The 27,032-nt window shown below is 66.8% G+C and overlaps 1 protein-coding gene across 1 annotated transcript; it reads left to right on the top strand.

Moving 5' to 3' along the window:
• Window positions 1–1,143: 1,143 nt before the first annotated feature.
• On the top strand, window positions 1,144–27,032 carry PFKL (phosphofructokinase, liver type). The gene is made up of 22 exons (XM_069474908.1): window positions 1,144–1,294; window positions 7,278–7,351; window positions 11,717–11,794; window positions 12,945–13,134; window positions 13,759–13,924; window positions 14,360–14,404; window positions 14,547–14,655; window positions 16,142–16,237; window positions 16,985–17,077; window positions 18,867–18,992; window positions 19,542–19,606; window positions 20,307–20,370; window positions 21,591–21,737; window positions 22,055–22,125; window positions 22,800–22,887; window positions 23,580–23,732; window positions 24,577–24,741; window positions 24,867–24,928; window positions 25,079–25,190; window positions 25,875–25,974; window positions 26,060–26,165; window positions 26,513–27,032. The coding sequence occupies exons 1-22, from the start codon at window positions 1,210–1,212 to the stop codon at window positions 26,658–26,660; spliced, it is 2,343 nt and encodes a 780-aa protein (XP_069331009.1). The 5' UTR covers window positions 1,144–1,209; the 3' UTR covers window positions 26,661–27,032.

Genomic DNA, 27,032 nt, shown 5'->3' with positions numbered 1-27,032 from the left:
AGGAAGGCCGTCAGCGAGTGGCTGAATGGGAGGGAGGAGCAATTTCGGCTGACTGCAGAGAACTTCTTCAAAAACAGAGTTAATTAGACCTGGGTCTATAATTGCAAATTCCGCGCAGTGGCTTTTAGCTGGCAGGCATGTTACCGACTTCCGAGTTCTTGATTCCTGAGTCAACAGGAACTGGCAGGAGAGGGAAAAAGGAATTTATACAGGCAAGGCTTTGGGGGGCAGTGTGCTTGAACAAAAGGGAGACAGTGCGGGTTAAGGGGGGACCAGGCTGTCTCTCCCAACAAAGGGCTGGGGAGCTTTTAAAGGGCAGAGAGAGCAAGTTTGAGGCCAGCGTTGAAAGCACAGCACGCAGAGCCCGCGTGTTGGCGGCTGCCCATCCCGGATCACGCTGCCTCGTGCACCGCGCGTCTCCAGCCTTGGCCTGATCTTTAGACTTGAAATGAGACAAAAGGTCTCTGTCAACTTGGGGCTTCGCTTGGCAGTAGCCAGTGGCGCGGGCTTTGGGTGGCCGGCTCCAGGGGCTGTCACCTGCGGTTGGAGGAGGCCGAGCTGCCTTCCGCGACGGCGTTGCGTTTCCAGCGTGCGCTCGCTCGCGCTGCAAGCCGACCTGAGCCGGCTGGAGGCTGGGGCAGCGGGCCGGGGCGGGCAGAGCCGGCAGGGCCCGGCCCGGGGACGCGTGTGCGGTCACGCCTCGGCCGGCCTCGCTTAGCTCCAGCCACCGCAAGGCCACGTCGTTTTAAAATTTCGCGGAAGGTCTGGCCACAGGTTTCACTTCACGGCACCTGGGCAGTGATGAAATGCCCCCTCCACAAACGTGACGCATTTGATCAACTGAACAGGTTTAGAAACTTCAGCGAAAAAGACGACCACGGTGGGGCCAAGGTCGCAGATTCCCCGCGAGCGGGAGACGGTGACCCCGCTGGTGGCCGGTGGGCAGGCGCTGGGAATCCGGGTCGGAGCCTCCGCGCGCACTTCCGAAAGAGATGCGCCCGGCCCCTCCGCGTGTCCCCGCGGCCCCTCCCCCGCGGCGGTCCGCCAAGCCGGGGGCCGGGCCGGGGCGGGGCCGGACGGGCCGGGGCGGGGCCGGACGGGCCGGGGCGGGGCGGGCGCGGTGGCGCGGACGGCGCGGGGCGGGGACCGGCGACAGCGGCGGGCGCGGAGCGGCGGCAGGCTAGCACACGGCCCGGTCCCGACCTCGCCATGGCCACCGTGGACCTGGAGAAGCTGCGGGTGGCGGCGGCCGGCAAGGCCATCGGCGTGCTCACCAGCGGCGGCGACGCGCAAGGTGGGTGACACGCGGGCGGGGGGCGCGGGCCAGGGTGGTCTGCCGGGTCGAACCCTCTGGGCGCCGCCAGCCCTCGCCTGGGGTAGGGTCGCGGGGCTCCCACTCCCCTACCCCGGCACTGCGCCTCCGGTCCCGTCCCCGACTCCGCCCCCGCGCCCGGGTCGCCGACGTACGTGCGGCCCGCCACGGCCTCGCCCCGCCCGGCCCGCGGGGGTGTGTCTGCGCAGCGGCGCGGCGGGGTCCGGCCGCCCCGCTGCCTGCTCTCTGCCGCCCCAGGCTCTCGGGTGACACGTGTCAGGGCCCTGTTTCCCGCAGGCCATGCTGAGCGGAGGTCGCCAAGAGGGCGCTGGGCAGGTCCCGCCGGCCGGAGCCCTGCCCTTCCCGGTGCTGAGCCCTCCTGGGGACCCCCAGCCTCCCCAACCTCCGCCGGGAGGGCCCGCCCCTGCCCGCCGCTTCCGGGCCCCTGTGCCTGCTGGGGCGGGCTCAGCAGCGCAGCTCCGGCACCTCGGCCCTCCCATTGCTTTAGCTTTGAGGTCTCCGTGGAGAAGGGAGGGAAGACGAGGCCTCCGGGAGGGCTTTTTCTAGCAAAGCCCATTCTCACCGGCCTTGTGCAGGGGAGGCCCGGATGGCGCTGGCCTGCCCAGAGGGTCTTGCTGCTGAGACCCAGGCAGAGCTGGGTGGGTGTCCGGCCTGGGGCTCCATCCTCCCTGCAGCCTCGCTCCTGGTGGCCTGGTCCTGCCCTGACTGCTGTCCCCAGAGCCTCCGCCTGGAGGTGGCCAGTGTGGCACCTGCTGCGCATGACACCACCCACCCAGACCCTGGGGAGGAGAGAGGAGAGGCCGTAAGGAGACCAGAAAACCGGGTGGCCTAAGGGGGGCCCAGCTGGCACCCGCAGGCTGTGTGGCTGGTCCTAGTCTGTTTTGTTCTAGAGAGTCCAGAAAACAGCTAAGAAAATGCAGACACACACCTGCCCCCAGCCTCAGACACCTGGCTGTCCTCTACCTACCTGGCAGTGGGGAGAGGGAGGAGGAAATGGCTTTTCCCAGGGTGCAGGCCCAGGAGGGCAGGAGACGCTGGCAGCCTGCAGGGAGGCCTCCCTCAGGCCCGGCCGCGCTCCCTGGGCCTGGCCTGTGCTGGCGCCCAGAGCCTGTGGCCTGTTGCTGGGCCGCGGGCTGGGAGGGTGGGCTCGGGGAAGCACCATCCGTGAGACTGGCCCACGGACACGTCTCGGGAGGGCTGACCCTCCTCCCCAACAGAAGGGCGCTTCCTTGGCGAGGTCCGTGAGGCCGGAACCCCACCCAGCACCCTGTGGCTCCCTGAAGCACAGGAGGGCCACACCCAGGTTCCCTATCTGCAGTGTGGAGACAGCAGCACTGAGGGTCGGAGGTTAACCGATGTGCACTCAGATGGGGGGGCAGGCCCCTGGGGCGACATGTCCCTGCTGCCCCCCACTCTAAACAGAGAACGGGGCCTGATGAGGGTGATTGAAGGGCCAGACTGGCAGGTGTTTCTGGGACCCCGACCCTGGGGAGGACGCTGTGAGTGCAGGCAGGAGGGCCTGGAGGGGCCAGAGCCTGTGCGAGCTGGGGGTCCCCACTGGCCAGCCTGGCCCTGGTCCTCACACGGAGTGGGCAGCAGTTGCTGGCCTTGGCGGGGAGCGTGTCCCTCAGTGCACCGCTGGCTGGTGCCACCCAGGCTGGGCTCCTGGCTTTCTCTGTCCTCACTTCCCGGGGCCCTGGCAGTGTCAGCGTCTCCTGCGTGTCCCTCTCTGCCTGGTGGGCGTGGGAGGTGGGGGTTTTCTGCCAGGGAGGAGGACTCCACAGCTTCCCCGGTTCAGGGCTGGGGCCGATGCGGGAGGAGGATGCAGGGGCAGTTGTCATGGTACGCGGGGGAGGAGCTGGCATTCCGGGCAGAACGGAGCCTTTCTGTCTTTCAAGCTCTGAACCGCCTGTGGGTGCACTCCCGGGCCGGCACCGCCCCTGTGGCCCGGCTCCAGGCAGTGGGCGCCCTGTTTCCCTTCTGGGCTCCCCACTGCCTTGTCAGGACCTGGGGAGGGGACACACATCCCCACATGTGCCCTCCCGTGCCAGCTGGGCTTGACAGCAGCAGGGGTTGGGGACCCAGAGGGCACCGTCCCCCCCCCCGCCCCCATGTAAAGTGCATTTGTTGGAATGTGTGAAAACCAACCAGCCTCATGAGTGGAGCCTCGCCCCAGCCCCGGTCCTGGCGGGGCCGATGTTGACCAGCCCTGGGACTTGAGGCAAGCACTTCTCTCGGGCCTCAGTTTCCCCTTCTGTAAGAAGTGGGGAGGGGACAAGATAGGCCTCCTCCCAGGTTCCTCCAGCCAGCCGGGAAGTCCCGTCCTGTGCGGCTCTGCCTTCCCCTGCCTGTGGCCGCGAGTGCGTGTTGTTGAGTTGGGGGAAGGCAGCCGCGGTTCAAGGATGCCTATTTTATCAGAATAATTTGTGCAATGTCACCGCAACACTTAAAAACAGCCCGGCCCACCCGTCTCCACCCCTCAGTCTCGCCCCTGGCGTGGGCACTTTTGGTTCTCTTGGACATTTCTTGTACCCGCCCCGGCCCTGGTACCTGTGCCTGGCCCTGTCCTGGTGTTGCAGGTGAGGAGTCCCTGTCCCCTCCCCCGAACACCTTCATGCCCGTGTTGGGCCGGGCTCCGTGCTCAGGTGGTCTGCTGGTCACTGCGCTCTGCTGCTGCGAGGCTATGTGGTGACGACTGCTTTCTTGCAGGAGCTGACTGTGAGGAGGGTCCCACAGGAGCCCATGTGTCACCCTCGGACATCACTCTCCTTGTGTCCCTTAAGTCCTGGAACCAGCACTGCTGGCCCCAGGAAAGGGTCTGTCCTCAGCTGATGCAGCAGCTAGGCCACTCTCCGGCCTGCTCTTCCACCCGGCGGGGCCGGTGGCTGCTCCCAGGGTTACTTGGAGGGAGAAAAGCAGGTTAAAGGGCAATTAAAAGGCCTTTTGAGGAATGCGGCTCCGGAGGAGGTTGACGGAAACCCGCTCCTCAGGCTCAGGTCTCATGGCCGCTGCACAGTCCTGCTCTGTGATAAAACCCAGGGTTTTGTGTAACTCGGCCACTCTGGTTTTGGGGGGCATGACACAAAGCGGGGTCTTGGTGGCTTTGTTGTTTCTGGGTGCCAGAGCAGGTTTTATTTCGTAGAGCATCCTGAAGTCATTGGGAGGCCAGGGGTGTCACACCAGCATGACCCTAGCCCTGGGATCCCTTTGCCATTCCCGGGGCCCCTGACAGGACCCCCAGGCCCGCTGGCGGGGTGGCTGTGACCTCACCCGCCCCACAGCACAGGGACTGCCCAGAGCAGGGGTTACCAGAGAGACCTGCAGGTTGGATGCTGGGCCTGTGTGCCCCCTCCTGCCCTGTCCCAAGCTGCCTGCTCCTCCTTCCTGCCAGAGGTGTGACAGGGCCCGAGGAGGGGAGGGAGGGAGAGGCTTAGCTGCCTGGCTCTAGCTGAGCTGAGCAGATCTCCCTCACCGCCCCCACTCCGGGATGACAGGGGAGGATGGGGGGGAAGGGGGGAGGACGGGGGGAGGACTGGGGAGCAGCCGCAAGCGCAGGGAGGATGGGGGAGCAAAGGGGAGCAGCCACAAGCGCAGGGAGGATGGGGGGAGCAAGGGGGAGCAGCCTCAAGTGCAGGGAGGATGGGGAGAGCAAGGGGGAGCAGCCTCAAGTGCAGGGAGGATGGGGGAGCAAGGGGGAGCAGCCTCAAGTGCAGGGAGGATGGGGGGAGCAAGGGGGAGCAGCCTCAAGTGCAGGGAGGATGGGGGGAGCAAGGGGGAGCAGCCGCAAGCGCGGCCTCTGGCGCCTGACTTCAGGCAGCAGGACTCCGAGCTCCTCGGACAGCTCTGGGGTGTCTGGGTGTGTGTGCAGGGGGTGCTCGCTGGGCTCCCGCCCCCTAACTTCAGCCCCAGCACCCCCACTTCCATCTGCTTGGGAAATGTGAGATGTGCTGTTTCTTTAGAAATGGGGGTTTGCTTGCCAAGGTTGAGCGTGTGAGCTGAGAGTGTGGACAGTGCCAGGTCTCCGTGGACCCGAGTGCCACCCGCCCCGATGTCTGGGCGCCCCCTCCTCCTGGACATCTGTGCTGGGGAGCCCAGGCTGCCGGGTGGGGAGGAGGCCACTCGCTAAGCCTGGGGAGGAGTCTGGTGAACCCTGACCCTGCCCTTCCTGCGGGGCTCCAGCAGGTCCCTCACCCTGGCTGGGACCTCGGTTATGGGCTGTAATGTGGGGATAGTGGCCACCGCCTCGTCTGCGTCGTGGACCCTGTGCAGGGCACCGGCCCTGTGGGGCTCCTCCTCAAGGCTTGGGGGCATCACCCCAGACCCAGGCCCCGGCTCCAGCTGCAGACCCCGGGAGACTCTGGGGTAACCAGGGTCAAGGTCACTGGTCTTCTCGTTGGGGTCCCCACGTGGCCAACAAAAGTTCTCTGAGAAGGAGTTTGGAGGAAAGACTACTCCAGTGAACGTTTGCAGACTGGAGAGCTGCAGCCTGGAGTGAAACAAAGGTGCGTTCGGAGGACAAATGGAAGGAGAGACTCAGGTTTTACAGGGAAAATTCCCACCCAGGTTCTTAGTCAAATCCATTTATGCAGATGAGGGATTGGAGCTTGCTCAGTTCTGATTGGTCAGTGCAGCTGAGCTCTGATTGGTTGGTTCAGGTGAGCTCTGGAGTCCCAGAGTTAAGAAGATTTGAGTTTTTCGGGCACTCGGAGCAGCTCTGTGACCCCTAGTCGGCACATGGCTGCTTGGCTCTGTTTCAAATTTAGGCCCAGTCGGCCTCTCGGGACCCCTCGTGAGGGACGGGCGCCGTGAGGTCACATCTGTCCACAGTGTGCACCATGCACCCTTGCGGGACCTGCCGACTGCCAGCCTCCCGAGCTTGGGGACAGGAGGGCAGGACTGGCACGGCTTTCTCTAGGCTTAGGGACAGGCGCGGGACGTGTGTGCCGCGGGCTCCAGGCTGGGCGGGAGGGGGGCAGGAGGGCCGGGCTGCTCCGAGGCGAGAGCAGGCTCAGGTCTGTCTGCGACCAGCCCAGGCCCAGCTCAGGTGGTGGGGTCTTGACTGGAGGCCGTGGACGTCTTCCTTGCTCCCTGGGGTCGGGGTGGTCTCGCCTGCCCCTCCCGTGTCAGACCACGGCTGTGTTCGGAGACGTGGGCTCTGGGGAAGGTCGAGGCAAAGCACCGCCGGCACATCTTGCCTGCGGCAGCGTCAGTCCCCTCCAGGAACCTGCACTGCAGGGCACTGCCACCATGGACAGGCTCGTTCTGCGACCACAGTCCTGGGGGCCCCGTCTAGGGGACAGGGAAGAGGAGGCGACCCACCCAAACCTGGTGACATCAGCGTCACCTTCAGGCTGGAGGGTAGGAATTCCCTGCAGCTGCCCTGCCGGAGGCCCTGGGAAGGGCAGGGCTGTCCCCTGGAGGGCTGGGCCAGGAGGGCCTGTCCTTAGTGCCCCTGTCTCAGAGCCAGGCAGGGGCGCGGGGCCCCAGGTCCAGGGGGCACTTTCCTCGGCGCCAGAGCCGCTCCCTGTGTGCCCCCCCCCAACCAGATGCCTCCCTGCACCTGCCTCGCTTCCCACCTTGGGACCGAGCCCCCGATTTCCTCAGATCCTCCGAGCTCAGGGCCTGGCGCTGGGGTATGTGAGGGGGACAGCGTGGGAGTGGAGTGGAGCCGGGACGTTGGCACACCCCTGCCTCCACGCTGCCTGCGGGGTGCTCCTGCTTTAACCCTGGGGCACCTTTCCCAGTGCTCGGAGCTGAAACCGGGAACTGTGAGGTCACCCTGGGGCTCCACGTGGTCAGCCAGGGCTGGTCCTCACATGTCCTGGCCCAGAGCCCCCTGAGACAGGGAGGGGGCTCCAGGGGCCCCCCACGCCCCCTGTGATGGGGAGGGCCCCCAGGCCTCCATGCCCTACCTGTGCTGACCGGTGTGCCCGCCTCCCTACAGGTATGAATGCTGCCGTCAGGGCTGTGACGCGCATGGGCATTTACGTGGGCGCCAAAGTCTTCCTCATCTATGAGGTAAGGCCGCTGCGGACTGTGTGCCTTTGTGGGCTGGTCTACATGGGTCACCTCAAAGCCTTTGGGTGGCCGTCATGTCTGTCTAATTGCTGGGTGCACATGGTCGGGGGAGTGAGACCTGCTGCCCAGGGAACTGCCCCATCTGCGGCCAGGCCGGGGGTGGGGGAGGGGAGAGAGTGGGGACGGACGGGACGGGGAGCCCTGGCCCCAGCAACCTTGGTCAGTGTCCAACCCCGGAGGCCTGGGTCTGGGGAGGGAGGGTCACCCCAAGGCTGGTCAGGACATGACAGTGCAAGGGGCCAGGCCCTCCGCCTGGTCCTTGTCCCCGCTGAGGCCTCTGTGCGCTGGGCCCAGGGACCTGGCTGCCTCCACCATGGTCCTCTGACCCCAGCCCTCCCGTACCTCCTCACCCACACTCTGTTTGAATGACCCGGGGGGCAGAGCTAGAGCGTCCTCCTTCTGGTTTGTTCTGTTACTGCCGCGTGGGAGGCCCCTTTGCCTCACCCCAATCCCCATTGCGGATTTGGGGCTGACCCTCCAGCCAGCACACTCACACCCATGCACACTTGCACATGCACACATGCACACACACACGCACATGTACACATGCACACTTGCACAGGCACACATCCACATACGCACATGGACACACACATGTGCACACACACAGGCACACTTGCACAGGCACACATCCACATACGCACATGTACACATGCACACTTGCACACACACACACTTGCACAGGCACACATCCACATACGCACATGGACACACACATATGTGCACACACACATGCACACTTGCACAGGCACACATCCACATACGCACATGGACACACACATATGTGCACACACACAGGCACACTTGCACAGGCACACATCCACATACGCACATGGACACACACACGTGCACGCACACAGGCACACATGCACACACACACATGCACACTTGCACAGGCACACATCCACATACACATATGCACACACACACATGTGCACTCACACAGGCACATTTGCACAGGCACACATCTACATACGCACATGCAACACACAGGTGCACGGACACACACACTTGCACAGACACACATCCACATATGCACATGCACACACACAGGTGCACGCACACAGGCACACTTGCACATACGCACATACACACACACACACAGGTGCACGCACACACAGGCACACTTGCTCACATCCAGGCAGGGGAGTTACTTGCACTGCCTTGCGGTTTTCTGGCGGCCATTTGTTATTTTGTTTTCACTTTTTACATAAAATGTGGCAGCTCTGGCTCCTGCCCTCCGGCTTCTGCCTGTGCCTTCTCCTGGGCCCCGGGTTAGGGCTACAGCGGGCCCCCTCCAGCCTGGGCTCCGCAGGGGGTCTGTCCGCATGAACGGGTGAGTGGAGGCAGCGGTCTGTGCAGGCTCCTCCGCCCTGTGACCGGCGTGGGCAGGCTGGGCCTGGTGTTTCGCAGGCAGGTTCAGGGAGCTGCTCTGTGTCCCACAGGCAGGCAGTGTGGCCCTGGGGCCAGAGGCGTCTGCACAGGGGCTTGGGTCCCCGTCCTGCTCCCTGAGGCCGTGCCGCAGTCTCTCCACCTCCTCCACCCTCAGTTTCTTCTGTCACGTGGTGACAAGGAGGAATTTTGATTTTCCTCGACCCTCCCGAGTTGGTAGTTGGGACAGATTCCTGCAGTGACAGGCGAGGACTGAGAGAAAGCTGCACGTTTGTTCTCGCGTGTGGGCATCGCAGGGCCCGGGGCCACTGGGCAGCGTGGAGTGCAGTTTACGTAAGATGTCAGCACAGCCCCACAGCCCGGGCGCTTTAGGGACACAGGCAGGCAGCGTGAGGCTCCCCAGGCGGGAGGGCGCGGGAAGGTCAGGTCACGGGGAGAATGTTAGTGACAGAGTGCTCAGCTGCCCAGCTTTGCTGCCGGGTGGGGGTTTACGCCCGTTAGGCGGGAAGGGGAGAGTGGAAGGACCTTTGTCTTCGCGATTCTCTGTCCTGCTTTCAGGCACACGCAGGACGGCAGGGAGCTCCCTGCATCTGCTGCCTAGTGGCCCTTAGGTACAAAACTATGTCAAAGAGCTGTGTTTTGAGGTGACACATTCTGGTGCACAGTCAAAACATCCCTTTTGTCCTCTGGAGGTTGCTGAAAAATCAGCCCACAGAAGGCAGATTAATAGGAGAAAAGGCAAATTTATCCGCCTGCTGAGGACCAGAGTGACTGTCCCGCACGCACGCACCTCCTTCTAGGGCAGGGGAGGGGACTGTGGGTGACTTGGGGTAGGGAATGCTTTTCAGGGGAGTTCAGTGGGCTTGAAGAACATAGAGTGGCCTGGGACAAAGTCTGCTGGGCCGCAGGGCAGACAATGGTTTGTGACAAAGTCCATCCAGGCATGGTGACAGACGCCAGTCTTTCTTACGAGATATGAATTCAGTTAATGAAAGCTCAGGGAGGGGACCCGGGGTCAGGACTCCAGGCAGATAAGGGAGCTTCAGGGACAGCTCCCTCTGGGCTGGGGGGAGACTCGGGGGCTTCCTCAGGTCGGTGTGGCAAAGCGCCACATTTTGGGGTGCAGGTCTCCTCCAGTGGGGACACGGATGTTAGGGCACAGACGCTGGGTGACCTTGCAGGCACAAGCACTTTGCCCGGTCCTGGCCGCGGTAACCGGGGCTGCTTTTGTTCTGCCAAGAGCCAGCCGGGGCCCACAGGCTCTGAGGACAACGCAGGGGGCGGCGGGAGGGCGGCGGGCGAGGAAGTGTGTTCAGAGGCTGCTGGGCAGGCGTCGGGGGTGAGCGGCCTGGGAGGAGAGGCGAGGCAAGGTGTGGGGGGTGTGCAGGGGCGTTCTATACTAGAAGGTTCCCAGGGCAGGAAGGAGGGTTGTGTCTGTGAGACAGATTCCAGCAGACCCGGCCGCCTTGGGGACGTGCTGTTCTTCGGGACAGGACGCTGGGCTGACCTTGTCGCTTGCACCTCCACCCCGGCGGGGGCGGGGGGTGGGGGTGGGGCCAGGCAGGTACCAGGCTCTGTGCCAGACGCTGGGCTTTGCAGACAGGTCTGTGTGTTTTGTAGCCACTTGGTCGCTCAGGCAGCGCGGTGGGTTTTGCAATCGTTTTCCTGTTCTTCTCGTGCCTGGCTGGGCTGGAATGACAGGGGTGGGGGTGGGGGTGCAGGGCTGGCCGGAGCCGGGGGCAGCAGCTCTGCGTCCCTGAGATGGGACCTCTGTTCTCCTGCTGGGGGGCACCTGCCCCAGTAACCCAGCTGGCGCAGGAGGCTCCGTGTGGGTGTCGGGCCATGCCCTGCCGTGTCCTGAGCCAGCCCCTCACCATGCGCAGGGTGTGTATGGCCCCCGCCTGCCCCAGGCCTCCTGCCCAGCTGGGGAGGAGGTGGAGGGAGGAGGCCGAGCTGAGCTGGGATGTGCCCCAGGCTGGGGATGCCCCGAGGGCCTGGGGGCTGCATGGGGGAGGCCGCCCTTCCCCCTTCCTGTGTCTCCACCCTCCGTGAAACTCACACGCCTGTGTCCAGACTGCACGTGAGCTCCCTCGGACAGCAGGAAAAGGGGTGGCCGTGCGGTAGGGAGGCAGGCACGTGGCACCAAGGCTGACCAGATGGCCAGTGGCAGATGTCATCAGGGAGATTCAGGTTGGAGCCACCACAAGGACTGACCCACAGCGCCAGGATGGAAGACCAGCGCTGCCCAGCACCGTGGGGATGTGGAGTGGGTGAGGAACTCGCCACCCGCACTTCGGGGTGCTGTGGGCAGCGCCAGCCATGGCCGCTCTCACGTCACTGGGCCCAGGAGTCCTCTCGGAGTGTCCCTGTAGCGACACGTGTGTGTTCTTGGCAGCCCAATTTCTGACCTCCCCAAATTGGAGACCTCCCTGGTGTCCGTCGGTGGTGGGGCAGATGGTGACCCGTGGGTGCTCACGCCGCACCGTCACGCAGCAGAGAGCACAGCGACGCACAGCTGCACGCGGGAGGGTGGGGCCGGCACAGACGCCCCAGTCGCGTCACTTCCACCGCGCTGGAAACAGGCGATCTAAGCTCGCTGCGTTGTCGCGAGGCCGGACGGCCGCTTCCTCTCGGGCCTCTGGGTGCTAGTCTTGGCTGCGTCCGACCCAGGTGCGGTCCTGGCACTCAGAGGCCACCTGCCGGGCCCTGGCTGCGTGGTCGTGCCCAGGTGCACAGACGCGCGGCCGTGTGGGGTGCCCGTGTGGGCCGCCTAGGCCAGGGCCTCGCGGTCAGGACCCTCGCGCCTGCCTCCTGCCGCTGGGGCTTTGGCCGCAGCCTGAGCTTCCTGCTCCCAGACGACGGTGCCGTCGGCGCTGCGGGGCCGCCGGTCTCAGGCCTGCCCTCTGCTTTCAGGGCTACGAGGGCCTGGTGGAAGGAGGGGAGAACATCAAGCAGGCCAACTGGCTCAGCGTCTCCAACATCATCCAGCTGGTGAGGCCCCTTCGCGCCGCGCGGGCGGGCGGGTGTGCCCAGGCATGGGACACACACCAGGGAAACACAGACACGATACACACACACTCAGAGACACACACACACAGAGATGTCCACACACACACCACACACACGTATAAAGGCACAGACGTGGACACGCAGACACAGACATGTACACAGAGACATGCACACAGCACACACATACAAAGACAGTCACAGATGCACAGACACACGCGCCCTGTCCCGTGGGGGCTCAGCTCTAGGCCGACCGTGTCATGTGGCTGCCATGGGGTCAGGGGTCACCCAGGGGTAGGAGGGCCAAGGGAGCCCGTGCAGGGTCCAGGCCTGGGACAGAGTGGTCTGGACCGGGGAGCCCGTGGTGGGGACGGAGAGGCTTTGGCTCTGCCTCTGGGCCGTGTCTCCAGGGTCGCAAGGAGCAGGTCCCAGGATAGCACAGACCCAGCCTGGCAGGGCACAGGAGCAGCGGGGGATGTGGGCGCTTGTCCCCCAGAGAGCCGTGGGCCTGAGACGGGCTGCGTTGGGGTCCTCAAGGAGCCAGGGCTGGAGCTGACCCAAGGGGCTGCGTGGACACCGCCCAGGGCTGTTGCCACTCACCCCTGGGGACCCTGGCCCCTCCCTGCATCGATGCACAGCCCGTGTGAGTGACTGTGTGGGCGTGTGTGCATGTGTGTGTGCGTATGCGAGTGTGGGAGTATGTGTGTGTGTTAGTAAATGGATATGTGTGGGCACGTGTATTAGTGTGTTAGGGAGTGTGCGTATGTGTTAGTGTGCATAGGTGTGTGTGTGCGCACGTGTATGAGTGTGCATGTGTGGGTGTGTGGGTGTGTGTGAGCATGTGTGCATGTGTGCATGGGTGTGCGTGGTGCTTCGCAGCTTCCCCAGCCTTCCTGCTCCATTCCCTTGTTGGAACTGCCCAGACCTGGTGGTGGATGTCCCCTCCTCATCCTCTATCGGAGGAGGAAGGGCAAGGAGGAGGGGACACCTGCCCCTGTTTTGGGAACAGCTGGACTTCTCCCTGTGTTTCTGTGGGGTCCACCAGGCCCCTTGCTGCCAGCACTGGGGTCCCTCTGGTGCCCCAGGGGCCTTCTGCCCCGTCACCCTGTGCGAAGGCTCTGGTGTCTCCACGCAGGGCGGCACTGTCATCGGCAGCGCCCGCTGCAAAGCCTTCATGACGCGGGAGGGACGCCTGGCGGCAGCCTACAACCTAATCCAACACGGCATCACCAACCTGTGCGTCATCGGCGGGGACGGCAGCCTCACGGGCGCCAACATCTTCCGCAGCGAGTGGGGCGGCCTGCTGGAGGAGCTGGTGGCGGACGGTGGGTCTGCGCGGGAGGCCCCAGCGCCCTGCGGGACGGGGGGCGGGAGCCCGGGGTGCCCTGGGCAGGCGAGGTGCGGTCCCGCCACTGGCTGGAGGAGCGGCCCTCGCCAGTGAGGCTCCGGGAGACGTAAGCGTCGGCCGGGCTGAGCAGGTTGCGTCTGAGCCCCCGGGGCCCGGGGCAGGGAGGCCAGGCCGTGCTGGGGCTGCCTCCCAGCTCCCTTCCCAGCTCCCCTGCCGTGCGGGCCAGTCCTGTTTGTAACTGATGCCTGAGAGATTCCAGACGCCGTACAGACTGTGCCAGTTCGCAGAAGTGTTGTTAAAATTTGGGTGACATATGACACAAAGTCCCGAGGTTGCTGCTCAGAAAGTGACCTCTTGCAGCTTTGTTCTGTGCCACTCGTGTGGGGGACCCTGAGATGAGGCCACAGCCGCTCTCCAAGGCCCCCTGGGGTCTCCCCGTTGGGGCGATGAGTCTGCTCGGCACCCGTGGGGAGCCGGGCAGGAGGCAGCCGAGCCTGGCACCCCGGGCCCTGCCCAGGCGCAGGCTGGTGGACGGGGCGGCGGGAGCAGGTCTCTCGCCCTGCGTGGCGGCTCAGCCAGGCCTTCCCGCTGCTCCTGCCAGGTAAGATCTCAGAGACCACGGCTCAGACCTACTCACACCTGAACATCGCCGGGCTGGTGGGCTCCATCGACAACGACTTCTGTGGCACCGACATGACCATCGGCACCGACTCGGCCCTGCACCGCATCATGGAGGTCATCGACGCCATCACCACCACCGCCCAGAGGTCAGCGAGGCCCCGCCATCCCGGCCAGCCCGGGGCCCCACCCTCAGGACGGCCACTCTGAAGGGCCCTGGATGCTGGTGGCAGTGGCGCTGTCGGCGTCACTCCATCTCTCAGCTTCCTGGCCCTCGGCCGCGGGCTGGGGAGGCGCACAGCAGGGTCGGCTCCACCCGCCTGGCTGCGGCTGTCACGGCTGCGCTGCAGCACGCCCTGCAGGGACCCAGGACAGCCAGGCCTGGGGTCCACGCGTGGCCCTCACCCTCGGGCCAGGTCCGTCAGCACCGGCCCAGAGACTGGGCAGGCCCTGGCATGAGGAGAAGGGGCCGTCCTCTGCTGGCGCCTCCGGCCACTGTGTCACTGGGGCAGGCGGGCACGGCCACGTGGCGGCAGGAGGCCCGTGGGAGCCTCAGCACTGAGCTGCCTGTTCCGTCTCCACAGCCACCAGAGGACCTTCGTGCTGGAGGTGATGGGCCGGCACTGCGGGTGAGCGGCTGCCCGGCCACTGCGGCGGGACAGCGTGGGGCGTGAGGGCCTGGGGCTGGAGGCAGGGGAGGGACGGGGAAGGAGCAGGCGGAGCCGGCCCCGCAGGGGGCGGGGTCCTGAGCAGGTGGCCCTGGCCCCCCAGGTACCTGGCGCTGGTGTCTGCGCTGGCCTCGGGGGCCGACTGGCTGTTCATCCCCGAGGCGCCGCCCGAGGACGGCTGGGAGAACCTCATGTGCGAGCGGCTCGGGGAGGTGAGTGGCCGTCCCAGGCCTGCTGCGAGCCGCGACGTCCTGGGGACGTTGGAAGTGTCCTGGGATTCTGTGGCTGACCCACTGCCCCTGGCGTGGCAGCGGCGGTCGGTGTTCCCAGGCAGCACACGGCAGCGGCGGGAGGGTGCCAGGGCTGGCCGCGTGGCCCTGCCCCAGTGGCAGAGGAGGCAGAGAGGGACACTCAGGGCTCAGCTCTGGGGGGTCCGTGTGGGGAACACGGTGACGCTGGCTTCCTGGGGTGGCGGCCGTGAGCCTGAGCCGGTGGTGTCCTGGTGAGGACGAGCGGCCAGGGCTGGGGGCAGTGGCCCAGCAGGAGGGGCAGCCCCTGCCAGGCCCAGACTGCGGGGCGGGGGGCAGGTGGGGGACGGGCTGCTCGCACCTCACGAGAAGGGTCTGTGCTCCCCTGGGGCAGCCGGGGGCCCCGGCAGTGGGTTTTCATCTGGGAAACCCCACAGTAGACAGTGGGCCCCGGAGGGAGGAGAAGGCAGGAGAGGCCTCCCCGGGAGAGACGGGGGTGCCTGGAGGGGCTGGGGGCCCTGGAGGGGAGGTGCCTTGGGCTGGAGTTGGGGGGCTCTGGCATAGAACAGGCTGATGCTCTGCCCTGTGGACCCTGAGACCCCCCAACTAGGACAGCTTGGCTCCTCAGCCAGGCCGGGGCTCGGGTGGACGGGGCGCCACAGAGCCCACGATGCGGAGTGACGCGGCGGCTCCCAGTAGCTCTGGCTCTGGTCGTCTGGGGGCAGCCGAGAGGCTGGGCTGGCGGAGCGTCCCTGTCCCGTGTGAGCCAGACAAGACACCAGCTCCACTTCCCTGTAGCTGTGTGGCCCTGCCAGGGGTGGGAGGGGCTGAGGGTCATCACCTGGCTTCTGGAACCTTCCCTGGTGCAGCGAGGCGCAGGGCTGCCCAGAGGCCCTTGCTCGCCCCAGGGGCCCAGGCTGCAATAAGCAGGCAGAGCCGGGCTGGTGGTGGCGGCCTGGCTGACCTTGGCCTTGGCCTTGGCCTTGCCTTGGCTTACCTGCTGTGAATTAGGCTCGGGCCTTCCCGGAGGCAGCCTGGATGCAGGGTGGGCACAAGGTGCGCACACCTGGCTCTTTCCTGTTCTGTGTAAGGCACTCAGGCCTGTCCCCTGAGAGCCTCAGTTTCCCCTGTAACATGCAGATGTTACCCTCCGCCTCACCCGTCACCCGGGTTGTGTTGAGAGTGAGGTGCCCATTCTCCTGCCCACCTGCAGGGCAGTCTCGGTGTCCTGTGTCTGGACAGGAACACTCCTGCGTCTACAGGCCCCACGGGCTGGACCTGGTAGGCCCTGCCCTGGGCTCAGCCCAGCACTGGAGGTGCCTCATCTGCAGCAGCGCCACCTCCTCCAGGCAGCCCTCCACTCCCACCACCTCCCCTAGCACCTGGTGGCCGTGTCTAGGGCAGGTGTCCCTGACTTGGCAGCTGAGCCCTGTGGTGTGTCTTTGACCAGACTCGGAGCCGAGGGTCCCGACTGAACATCATCATCATTGCTGAGGGCGCCATCGACCGCAACGGGAAGCCCATCTCCTCCAGCTACGTGAAGGACGTGAGTGTGGGCCGGGGGCGCCCAGGTCACGTGGGCGGGGGCTGGGTGAGGGTGGACACTCCCGTGTCCAGGCCTCACGGGGCTGGACCCGGGCAGGCCCTGTCCTGGGCTCAGCCCAGCACTGGAGGTGCCACCTCATCCCAGGGACCGGCCGGCCGCTCCGTGCTGGGAGCCCTGCCCTCTGCCCTCAGCCTCCGTGTGGGACGCGCTGTCTGAGGGCCAGGCCCCAGCAGCATCCCAGTGACGGGGCCTGGCCGGGCCAGCCCTCAGGGACAGCGCCCACCGACCCACCGTGCTCACCGCCGAGCAGCTCGCAGCTCCTCCCGTGACCTCTGCCCCCCGCCCCCTCTGGGATCTGCCCCCAGCCCGGGCTCCTGGGCCCCAGCAGGGAGCACAGCCCCGGCCCGCCGTGCCCTGCCTTTGTGCCCCACCGCGAGTGCGTCCCCACCCCTCGCCCAGGAGCCGACTGTCTGTATTTCCCCTGTCCACGGTGGCCCCAGAACCGCAGGGGCAGGTGGAGACTGAGCAGAGGGGTGGACCACGGGAAACACCCCCACGCACACGCACACCTGCACACGCACACGTACACACTGTGCGCAAGGTGCCTGGGCTGGCCCTGGGTCCCTGGGACTGACACCTGGACGCCTGAGGCGGAGCGGTGAGGGGACTTAGTGCCAGGTTAGGGGCCTGCACAGGGCCACGGTGGGGCGGCAGCCCCCGACCCGCTCCCGACTCTCTCCCGAGCAGCTGGTGGTGCAGAGGCTGGGCTACGACACGCGGGTGACTGTGCTGGGCCACGTGCAGAGAGGGGGGACCCCCTCGGCCTTCGACCGAGTCCTGGTAGGTGGGGCGTCGCTCGGAGCTGGCGTGCGTGCGTGTGGGCGTGTGTGAGGATGTTTCTGCGGGTGTGTGCGGGCCGTGTGGCTGGGGGGTGTGTGGGGTGAGTGTTCCCTCCCCGCTCTCAGTCCTCGTGCACACGACGGGGCCTGGCCCCTCCTCCTCCCCGCGAGTGTGGGAAACTCAAGACCTGGGGACCAGGGGAGGCCCCACCCTGTGCCTCCTGGCAGCCCCAGCCCAGGTTGCAGATAGACCCTCCCGGTGGCCAGGCTGCGTGGGCCACGCACACGCGTCCGGGGCCTGGGAGACCAGGTGTGGCGAGGGAGAGCGCCGGGTTCCCGCCTGTTGCCACCGAGTCTCACCTGGTCCTCTGGAATCGTGTTGGAGCCAGAGGGAGACGGGTCTGCGCCAGGAAGCCCCCGTGGTGGCAAAGTGCCTGTGTGTGACAGCTGGGCGCCTGGGGTGGGGGGTGGGGGCCTGCGCTGTGGTGAGACCTGGCGGGCTGCGCTCGGCCCTGCGGCGCCACACGCGGCTGTGCTGTGCCGAGCCCTCCGGAGGCCCTAGAGGTGTGTGGTCTCCCAGACGCGCTGGGAGCTGGCCGGGGCTCTGCCCTGCGGTGGGGACGCTGACTCTCAGAGGGCCTGGCTGACCCGTCCAGGCACCCGCCGCACCCTGCGCGAGGCCTCAGTGTGCTCCAAGGAGCCTCTCCAGGGCCGGGGACATGTGGCCGAGCCACCCCCACCGCGCCTGGGGCAGGGATGCAGCGGCCACGAGCCGGTTCGGCCTGAGATCTGCTTGCAGCCGCAGCGTGGCCTGGCGGTTCCGTGGCTGCTGGTGGAAGACACGAGAGGCCTGCGTCCGAGGCCAAGGGCGGTTCATTCCTCACAGCCGTAGCTGTCAGCAGAGTGCTGGCCTGCTCTTGCTGTCCCCAGCACACGTTCCCACAGAGTGATGTGAAGAGGGCCAGGGGACACCGGCACGCAGTGGGGACCCGGATCTTGGCTAACGGGCCATCGGCTTGCCCGCACGGTGCTCCTGAGGGCGCCACGATCGTTCTGCCAAGGCTGCTCCCAGGCAGACGTCCTGGACAAGGCGGTCCGGAGCAGAGGGCAGGCGGTGCCTCGCTCCAGAGACGTGCAGAGACCCGCAGGGACCGTGGACCATCTGCCAGCCGGCGTGCGGGGACGTCCAGGAAGCAGGGGATCCGCCACCTGGTGGTCGTGGGACAGCAGGCGGCCACCACAGGCGTTGCCTTCTCGCACGCTTGCCTGTTCCCGCGGCTGTGCCAGACCTGCGCTGTGGTTTGTCCCCAGTGGGGGCCATTCCTGGATGCGAGAGCTGGCCAGCCCCGCAGCCGTGCCCAGCGGTGACACAGCCCAGGGAAGTCCACGTGAGGAAGCTGGTCGTCGCAGAAAGAACCAGAGACCCGGCCCCAGCCCCCCACCACGCGCTCAGGCCAAAGGAGCAGGCGGCCGCGTCACCAGGATTCTCGGTGCAGGGGCTGGACCTCTTAGCAGGAAATGGGGACCCCGAGAAATGGTGCCCACCAGGTGTCATAAATCCCGGCCAGACTGTCCCTGTCCCTGGTGCCCCCTGTCCTGGAAGCTTCAGCCAGCGTGTGCATGTGTGCGTGTGCGTGTGTGTGTGTGTGCGTGTGCATGTGTGTGTGCATGCGCGTGTGAGGGCTTTGAAAGCCAAGGTTTGTGCAAAGGCATGTTGGGCACGTGGTTGGCAGTGGGGGCTGTGTGGGGGGATGGGCTGCGCAGGCCTCAGCCCCGCCCCCTCCCTGCAGAGCAGCAAGATGGGCGTGGAGGCCGTGATGGCACTGCTGGAGGCCACGCCCGACACGCCGGCCTGCGTGGCCAGCCTCTCGGGGAACCAGTCTGTGCGGCTGCCCCTCATGGAGTGTGTGCAGATGGTGAGCACGGCCCCCCGCCGCTGCTCTAGGGGGTGGGCTCCCGCCCTGGTCTCCCCAGCACGGCGGGCCCCGAGAGGGGGCGTGAGTGGGAGGTGGGATGTGGGACAGGCCCTGAGGGGGTGTCCGAGCTGCAGGGAGCCAGCGCAGCAGGTCACGTGGCCTCCCTGGGTGGGAGGGGGAGGAGGGCAGAGAGGGATGGGGACACCAGGCATGGGGACGCTGGCCTCTAGCCGGGGCCCTTGATCGTGGGTCTGGGGGCCAGGCAGGCCCTGCCCTCCATTCCTAAGGCCCCACATGGCTGCCAGGCTGTGAGGCCCAGAGTGGCGTGAGGCCCTGGGGTGTCCCTGCCAGGGAGGACATGGTGGCTGGGACCAAGTGGGGCTGCTTGGCCCCTGCCAGCCCTGGGAGCTGGCCTTGGCAGTGACCACTGCCCCTGGCGAGAGCCTGCCGGGTCTGGGCAGGATCAGGTGTCGGCCAGACCTGCCCCCTTGGGCCGCCCGGCGGGCCAGGCCCCCCACCAGTGGGTGCTCTCGGCTTCTCTTTTCCAAGACGAAGGAGGTGCAGAAAGCCATGGACAACAAGAAGTTTGACGAGGCCATCCAGCTCCGCGGCAGGTGAGGCCCGTGCCTGGGGGACATCTCTTCTGCTCGGGGATGTGTGGGGGACTCGGGGGCCTGGCCCCTGGATGTGCACGTGCTGCAGACGGCAGGTGCTGCTCTGCGCCCCCACCTGCTCCGGAGCACTGTCTGAAGGGGTCTCAGAGGAGGGACGGGCCCTGCGGGTGAGGGGAAGTGGGCGGGCGGTGGGGGGGATGCCAGGTGCTGGTGGGCAGGGGGGACCCGCAGGACTAGGGTGTCGGGATAGCACGGCCAGCGCACAGTGCCCAGGATTTGGGCATGGAGGGGGTGGCAGGAGGCCATGGGGGCCGGTGGGGGACAGGAAGGCCAGATGTTTGGGTGTCAGTCCTTGGGTGGTGTGGGGCGCCGCCCTCCCGCAGGTGCGCCCACGGGCAGGCTGGCGCAGGCTGCTCGGACGCCCGGTTTCCTGTCTCTGTGCTCTGGCCACTGCCGGGCCGCGTGCTTTGCTGTGTGGGGTGACGCGGCCTCGTGTCACGTGGGGTATGGTGACGGTGGGGGGCTGGCTGCACGGTGCCCGCTCCTTTGCGGCCGATCTTACAGCCACTTGCCGAGCCACCTGCAGAGTTTGGGGGCCGTGTGCTCCTTGCCGAGGCCGACCGAGGCCCTGCGCCGAGCCGTGCGGCTGCGTGCTGTGGGGCCGCAGGGCTGCGCGTGGCACGACCGGCTTCCTTTCCAGGAGCTTCGAGAACAACTGGAACATTTACAAGCTGCTCGCCCACCAGAAGGTGTCCAAGGAGAAGGTGAGGCGGTGGGCAGCACGTGCGCTCTGTCACTCTGCAGGGCCTGCCACCCACCCCGCCCCCTGTCTGGGTGGGAGGCTCTGCCATGGGCTCCGCCGTGGGTGGGAGGCTCAGGCCCCGCATGGCCCCGTCCGAGGAGCCGAGACCACACGGTCGGCCGGTGCTTTCCAAGAGGCTGATGGGACTGCAGTCAGGCCCAGCGTTAACGCGGGAGAGCAGGGGCCAGCGTTTATGAAACGTCTGGAACTGCTGAGAACCTCAGGAGATGGGGTTCCTCCAAGAGAAGCATGGTGAAAGTGCCGGGGGACAGGGCTGTCACCGCCAGGGGCATCCTGGCTCTGAGGCCCCTCAGGCCACACCACAGGGGTGACCAAGGAGGTGTGGAAGCTTCGCTGGGGCCAGAGCTTCAGGGCCTGGCGGGAGACAGCGTGGCCAGGCTGGGTGCTTGTCACCTGGTCGGTGGTCACCGGGTGTCTCTGTTTATCTCCCAAGCTTGCCTCGGGGGTGGCAGCCTCCTCCGTGGAGGGCACAGTGGTCTCCATGAACCGCCCAGAGCCCGGCTGGGGTGCGGCTGGCTTGGGGGCGGCAGGGCTGGCTGGTCTCCAAGACCCGACAGAGCCACATGGCCTGGGGGCCACCAGCTGCACGTGGCCACCGAGTGAGGAGTGCTGTGCGTGCCTGACACACAGCAGCCTGCAGAGCCCCGGGGCGGAAAGTGACGGTGAAATGCCGCCAGTGGCGTTTTACGTAGGTGGATTCCACACTGAGGTGCTGGATAAAGTTACCCATAGTCCTCAGGGGAATGTCACCGTTTTTTTGTACTTTCTTAACGTGGCTACCAGGAAACAGGACAGCCAGGGCTCCCCCCCTCTCTGTGACGGTGCCGCTCCCTGGCCCCTGAGGACAGGTGACAGCTGACCCTCGCAGCAGGTGCTGACGCTGGCTCAGAGCCACGAAATGCCCCATGAGCCTGGCTTGACAACAGCGACCACTGCCTCTGCCTGGGGACGTGGCCCTTTGTGTGCCAGGCTCGCACCATGGCTCACTTGGTCTTCACCGGAACCTTCCGGCATCAGCAGGGCAGATACTCGTTATTCCCAGGGCAGCTGACAGGAGAACCGGCCCCTTTTCCAGAACCGGCCGCCTGCTGGGCTCCTGTGCCGGCCAGCGGGTCCTTCCGCGCCCGCGTCTCACGCTCTCTCCGCCGCTTCCCCCCGCAGACCAACTTCTCCCTGGCCATCCTGAACGTGGGCGCCCCGGCGGCCGGCATGAACGCGGCCGTGCGCTCGGCGGTGCGCACTGGCATTTCCCAGGGCCACACGGTGTACGTCGTGCATGACGGCTTTGAAGGCCTGGCCAAGGGTCAGGTGGGTGCGGCTGTGACGGGGGCGCCTGCGGTGGCTGGGGCTTGCGGTTGTCTGGTTTGTTTGTAGCGTAGCTACAGACTGTCACAAACGCATGAGGACTCAGGGCTTACGATGTGCAGTCCCCGAGCGGCCCCCTGGAAGGGACCAGCTGCCTGGCAATGGAGGCCAAGGGCTGGGTCCGTGTGGCAGTGCCCACCTGGGCCCGGGGACCCAGCTCTCCCTGCGGCCAGGTGGCAGCACCATCACGGCCCCTGCCTGCAAGCACAGGCTGGTCCCCACCTGGGAGGAATCGGTGACACCATGCCTCCCCCCGGCAGGTGCAGGAAGTGGGCTGGCACCATGTGGCCGGCTGGCTGGGGCGTGGCGGCTCCATGCTGGGGACCAAGAGGTGAGCTGGTGGGCGCGGGCCGCTGGGGGCGGGAGGGTCTGGCGCGGTGTCCAGGCCTGAGGGGCAGGGGTGGCCAGGGGAGACCAGCCCTGTGGCCCTGGGCTCAGCCCCTCTTCTGGCTGGTGGGCTGCCCAGAGCAGGCTTCACACCGTCCTGCCGGGACTTCCCGGTCCCCTGTGCAGGGCGGGCGTTCTGCGCCAGGGAGGCAGGGGCAGGGGCTGGTTGTCGCTCTGGCTGTGGGTCCGTCGGGCGGTTTTCATCCCAGGGCCCGGTGGTCTGTGGGTGGGCCTGAGACCCCATGGGCTGGGCGTGGGGAGGGCACAGTCACCCCGTGTGACTCTGGGGGACGCTGCCCTGTTCCAAGCCTGCGTGGCTGCAGGGGCTGGGGCGTGTCCCCTCCTGCTGCTGTGTGGGGAGAGGAAGCCTCGGGCGGGCAGAGATGCCCACAGTAGCCCAGCGGGAGGGGAGGGGCTCCGTGCCCGGCGAGGACCCCAGGGGTTCCCGGGCTGCGCACAGCCTGCGCCTCTGTGTCCCTCTCTGCGTGGCTCCCGGGGCATCTCGGCGACTGGTTAATGGCCCTGGAGTGGCCATGGCATGTGTTTCCGTGACCAGCTGCGATTTGGACATATGTCCTTGGACGCTGTGTGTTCACACAGACGTGTCTCTGCCTGCAGGACGCTGCCCAAGGGCCACATGGAGTCCATCGTGGAAAACATCCGCGCCTACAACATCCATGCCCTGCTGGTCATCGGTGGGTTTGAGGTGAGGGGCTGCCCTCGGGGGACGAAGAGACCTGAGATGTCTCCCTTGCCTGGGGCCACTGAGGAGGCCCCTCACGAAAACCCACGCGTCCGCTGGCCTCAGGCAGGGGCCATGGGGATCAGTGTTTTCAAGTGCAGTATTTTGACTTGGGCGTGTGTTGTACCTTCTCCTGAAAGCTTCACGAGGTTCAAATGACCCAGGGTGCTGGGGAGGAGGAGGAAGGGGAGGAGGGGGAGGAAGGAGGGGGGAAGGGGAATCAGAGAGGAAGGAGGGGGAAGGAGGAGGAGGGAGAGGAGGACAGAAAGGAGGAGGAGGAAGAGGAAGGAAGGGGGAAGGGGAATCAGAGGAAGGAGGGGGAAGGAGGAGGAGGGAGAGGAGGACAGAAAGGAGGAGGAGGAAGGGGAGGGGAGGAGCAGGAGGCGGAGATGGAGCTCCAAGTCTCGGAGGACGTTACCTAAGTGACGCTGTGGTTGGCCAGCCCGTGCCCGGTGCCGTGGGATGTCTGGGCCGAGCGCACTGCATGGGCTGATCTGGGGTGGGAGCAGGTGGGGGCTCCCCTGGCCCTTGTCAGGGTCCAGTCTCCCTGGAAGGGTCCTTGGACACAGGCCGGCAGGGCCCTGGCCCCGGCCCGGCGCGGGCACGCGGGTGGCGGGCGGTGGCGGCAGGGAGAGCGCAGCCTGTGCCGCCCGCAGGCCTACGAGGGGGTGCTGCAGCTGGTGGAGGCGCGCGGGCGCTACGAGGAGCTGTGCCTCGTCATGTGCGTCATCCCGGCCACCATCAGCAACAACGTGCCCGGCACCGACTTCAGCCTGGGCTCCGACACCGCCGTCAACGCCGCCATGGAGGTAGGGGCGGCACGAGCGGGCAGCGGGCCGTGGGGCACAGCGTGGCCCTGCCCCCGGCCAGGGGGGGCCCGTCTGGTCTCTGCTCCTGCGAGGGGGAAGGTGGGGCCCGTTTCCACGGCAGCTGCACGTGGTTCTGCACATCCGTGGCCCTGCGTGTGTCGTGTGGAGACTTTGTCCCGCGCCTGCCCGTCTCGGCGTTTGCGTTGCCCACCGCGGGCAGGTGCTGCCGGCGCTCCTCCCCCGCCCCGTCTGCGGCTGCGTCTCAGCCTCGGGGTTCGCGTCCCGCAACCTGCCAGCTCGCTCTGCTTCCCTTTCAAACTTTGTCTTCAACGTCCGGTTTTCCTTTCCACACTCTGAACCGTGCTTTTGAAGCCGTCACGCGTCACATCATCACCGGCCTCTGCAGGGCAGCTTTCGCTTATGCGTGTGCCCCCTTGGTGACCCCTGGGTGGCAGGGCCGCCCTGGTCACAGATGAGGCCTGGACGCTCAGGGTGCACCTGGCCCGCGGCGGGGACAGCCCGTCAGCGGCACCCCTGCCTCTGCCCCCCAGGTGCTGGGCACCCTGCCCTGTCGTGACACCCGAGTGTCTCTGGGCAGGTCCATTGTCCCTGGGGGCGGGATCGCCTGTGGTGGAGAACCCCGGATTCTGTGTGGCCTGGGGCGGGGGCCACGCCTGGCGCCGCCGGCTCCGTCTGCACGTGGGGCGTGCGAGCCGCCACCTCCCGATCCTCAGTCAAGCCCGAGGCTGGCCTGGAGAGACACAGGTCCCCGCAGGGTGGCAGTGTCCTGTGACCCGCCGGGGAGGGCGGGCACATAGAGGACCCTGACCCTCTCGGCCCCCAGAGCTGTGACCGCATCAAGCAGTCGGCCTCGGGGACCAAGCGCCGCGTGTTCATCGTGGAGACCATGGGGGGCTACTGCGGCTACCTGGCCACGGTGACGGGCATTGCCGTGGGGGCCGACGCCGCCTACGTCTTCGAGGACCCTTTCAACATCCATGACTTAAAGGTGAGCCCGGCCCCTCCTGAGGCACACGGGACCCGGGGGGCGGGGCTGGGGGCTGGGCGCCCCGGCTGTCCTTTCCACCCCTCCAGGCCCCCTCAGCCTCCCCGGCACCTGCGTCCCCCCTCCAGACCAACGTGGAGCACATGACAGAGAAGATGAAGACGGACATCCAGAGGGGCCTGGTGCTCCGGTGAGGCTGGGGGCAGGGCCACCCAGGGCAGCTGGGCAGGAAAAGGCCGGGCCTTTGAAAGGGTGGGTGGGGGTCCAGGTTTCCTGGGAGCTGCGGCCTGGTGGCCTGGCCTGTGGGACGCCCCCAACCAGGCCCCGGTGCCCTGTGCAGGAACGAGAAGTGCCACGAGCACTACACCACGGACTTCCTGTACAACCTGTACTCGTCGGAGGGCAAGGGCGTCTTCGACTGCAGGACCAACGTGCTGGGCCACCTGCAGCAGGTACAGGCGGGCGTGCGGGTCTGGAAGGTGGGTCCCTGGTACCCACTGCATCTGTGCCTGCGGCCAGGGGTCCCAGGAGGACGGCCCTTGCTGACCACGCACACACGTGCACTCACACCAGTTCACACACAGTGCGTTCACACCAGGCCCTCCTCGTGGCCGTCCAGCTCTCACACACCCCGGACGGCGTGTGGCTGAGGCCTCAGCTCTAGGAAGGGGCGGGTGGGGCCCAGAGCAGGGCATTCGGGCCCCCGAGCCGAGCTCCCCATCCCCCGCCAGGCGGCCCAGTCTCCCACGACCCCCCGCGCCCACCTCTGCCTCCTGGCGCCCGCTGGCAGCCTGCGTCGTGGGGTTTCTGAGCCAGGGAGGGTTGCCTGACACGAGGTCTGTGGTGGGACCACGGCCTGCCAGATGCAGGGGTCCAGGGGCCACCCCACTCGGTGACAAGACAGCTGAGGTGGCCTCTGTTGGCCTCTGGAGGTGGCTTCCAGGCTGGGGCCTCCAGGCATGGACAGGAGGGGATGGGTGTCCAGAGGCTGCCCGGAGGCTCACCATGTGGGCCTGGCGTGGCACGCTGCGGCTCGTGTGCCGGCATGGGCACCCCGTCTGCGTCAGGGCCGGGCCTCCTCCTCCCCTCGGCCTGGCAGCCTGGCCGGCGCCGGAATGTGGGGTGCCTATTTCCAGGGCGGTGCTCCAACCCCCTTTGACCGGAACTACGGCACCAAGCTGGGGGTGAAGGCCATGCTCTGGATGTCGGAGAAGCTGCGGGCGGTTTACCGCAAGGGTATGTCGGGGGAGGGTGGCCCCGAGGCCCCACTGTCCCCGCCGAGGGGCCCTGGGGTGGGGCCAGCACGTGCCTGTGTCCGCAGGGCGGGTGTTTGCCAACTCCCCCGACTCGGCCTGTGTGATCGGCCTGCAGAAGAAGGCCGTGGCCTTCAGCCCTGTCACGGAGCTCAAGAATGACACCGACTTCGAGTAAGTGCCACCAAAGTCACTTGGAGGGCTGGAGGCTGAGGGGCTGGCAGATCTTGCAGGGGCAGGGGCCAGGCCCCACACAAACCGTGACCCCATGTGGCCCCCGGCCCCCACGCCCGGAGTCCGTGCCAGGGTGTGGAGGGCAGGGGTCTGGCCTGGGTCCTCTGCCCCGACACAGGGCAGCGTGCGGTGTGACCAAAGCAGGGCAGGCAGGACTGGTCACGTCGGGCCCTACCCCTCTTCTGTGCCCTTGACACGTCCCGGACGCCCCCACTGCCGGCGCTCAGAGGGCGGGCGCGCAGGCGGGGGTGGCCGAGGAGCTGCCTGACCCGGCCCCGCCCCCGCAGGCACCGCATGCCGCGGGAGCAGTGGTGGCTGAGCCTGCGGCTCATGCTGAAGATGCTGGCGCACTACTGCATCAGCCTGGCCGCCTACGTGTCCGGGGAGCTGGAGCACGTCACCCGCAGCACCCTGAGCATCGAGAAGGGCTTCTGAGGCCGCGGGCCGTGCCCTCACCCCGTGCCCACCACCTCTGGCCTCCCCCATACCCCCGTGCCAGCCCCCGTCCCTGGTACCGAGGCCACCCGCTGTGAGGCCAGCCTGCCGTGGCCTGAGCACAGCGCCCCCGCGGCACCCACCTTCCTGCCCAGGGGACGTGGGCTGTCGGTGCGTGGACGCCGCTGCCCGCAGCCTTGGCACCCCGTGGGGCCCTCAGCCTCCCCCCACACCAGCGGCCCCACCCTCACTGGCCCACAGGCTGCCAGGGCCCAGGTCTCCACGCCGAGAAGGGGCCGTGCCCCTCAGTCCTCACTGTGACCTTCTCCTGCCACTGTGGCTGAGCAGTTTGTCACCTTTTCTAGAATAAAC

Source organism: Eulemur rufifrons, chromosome 7 (genome assembly GCF_041146395.1).
Source record: "Eulemur rufifrons isolate Redbay chromosome 7, OSU_ERuf_1, whole genome shotgun sequence".
NCBI lineage: Eukaryota > Metazoa > Chordata > Mammalia > Primates > Lemuridae > Eulemur > Eulemur rufifrons.
The sequence above is the reverse complement of the archived record's forward strand: the minus strand, read 5'-3'. Positions and strand labels throughout refer to the sequence as shown.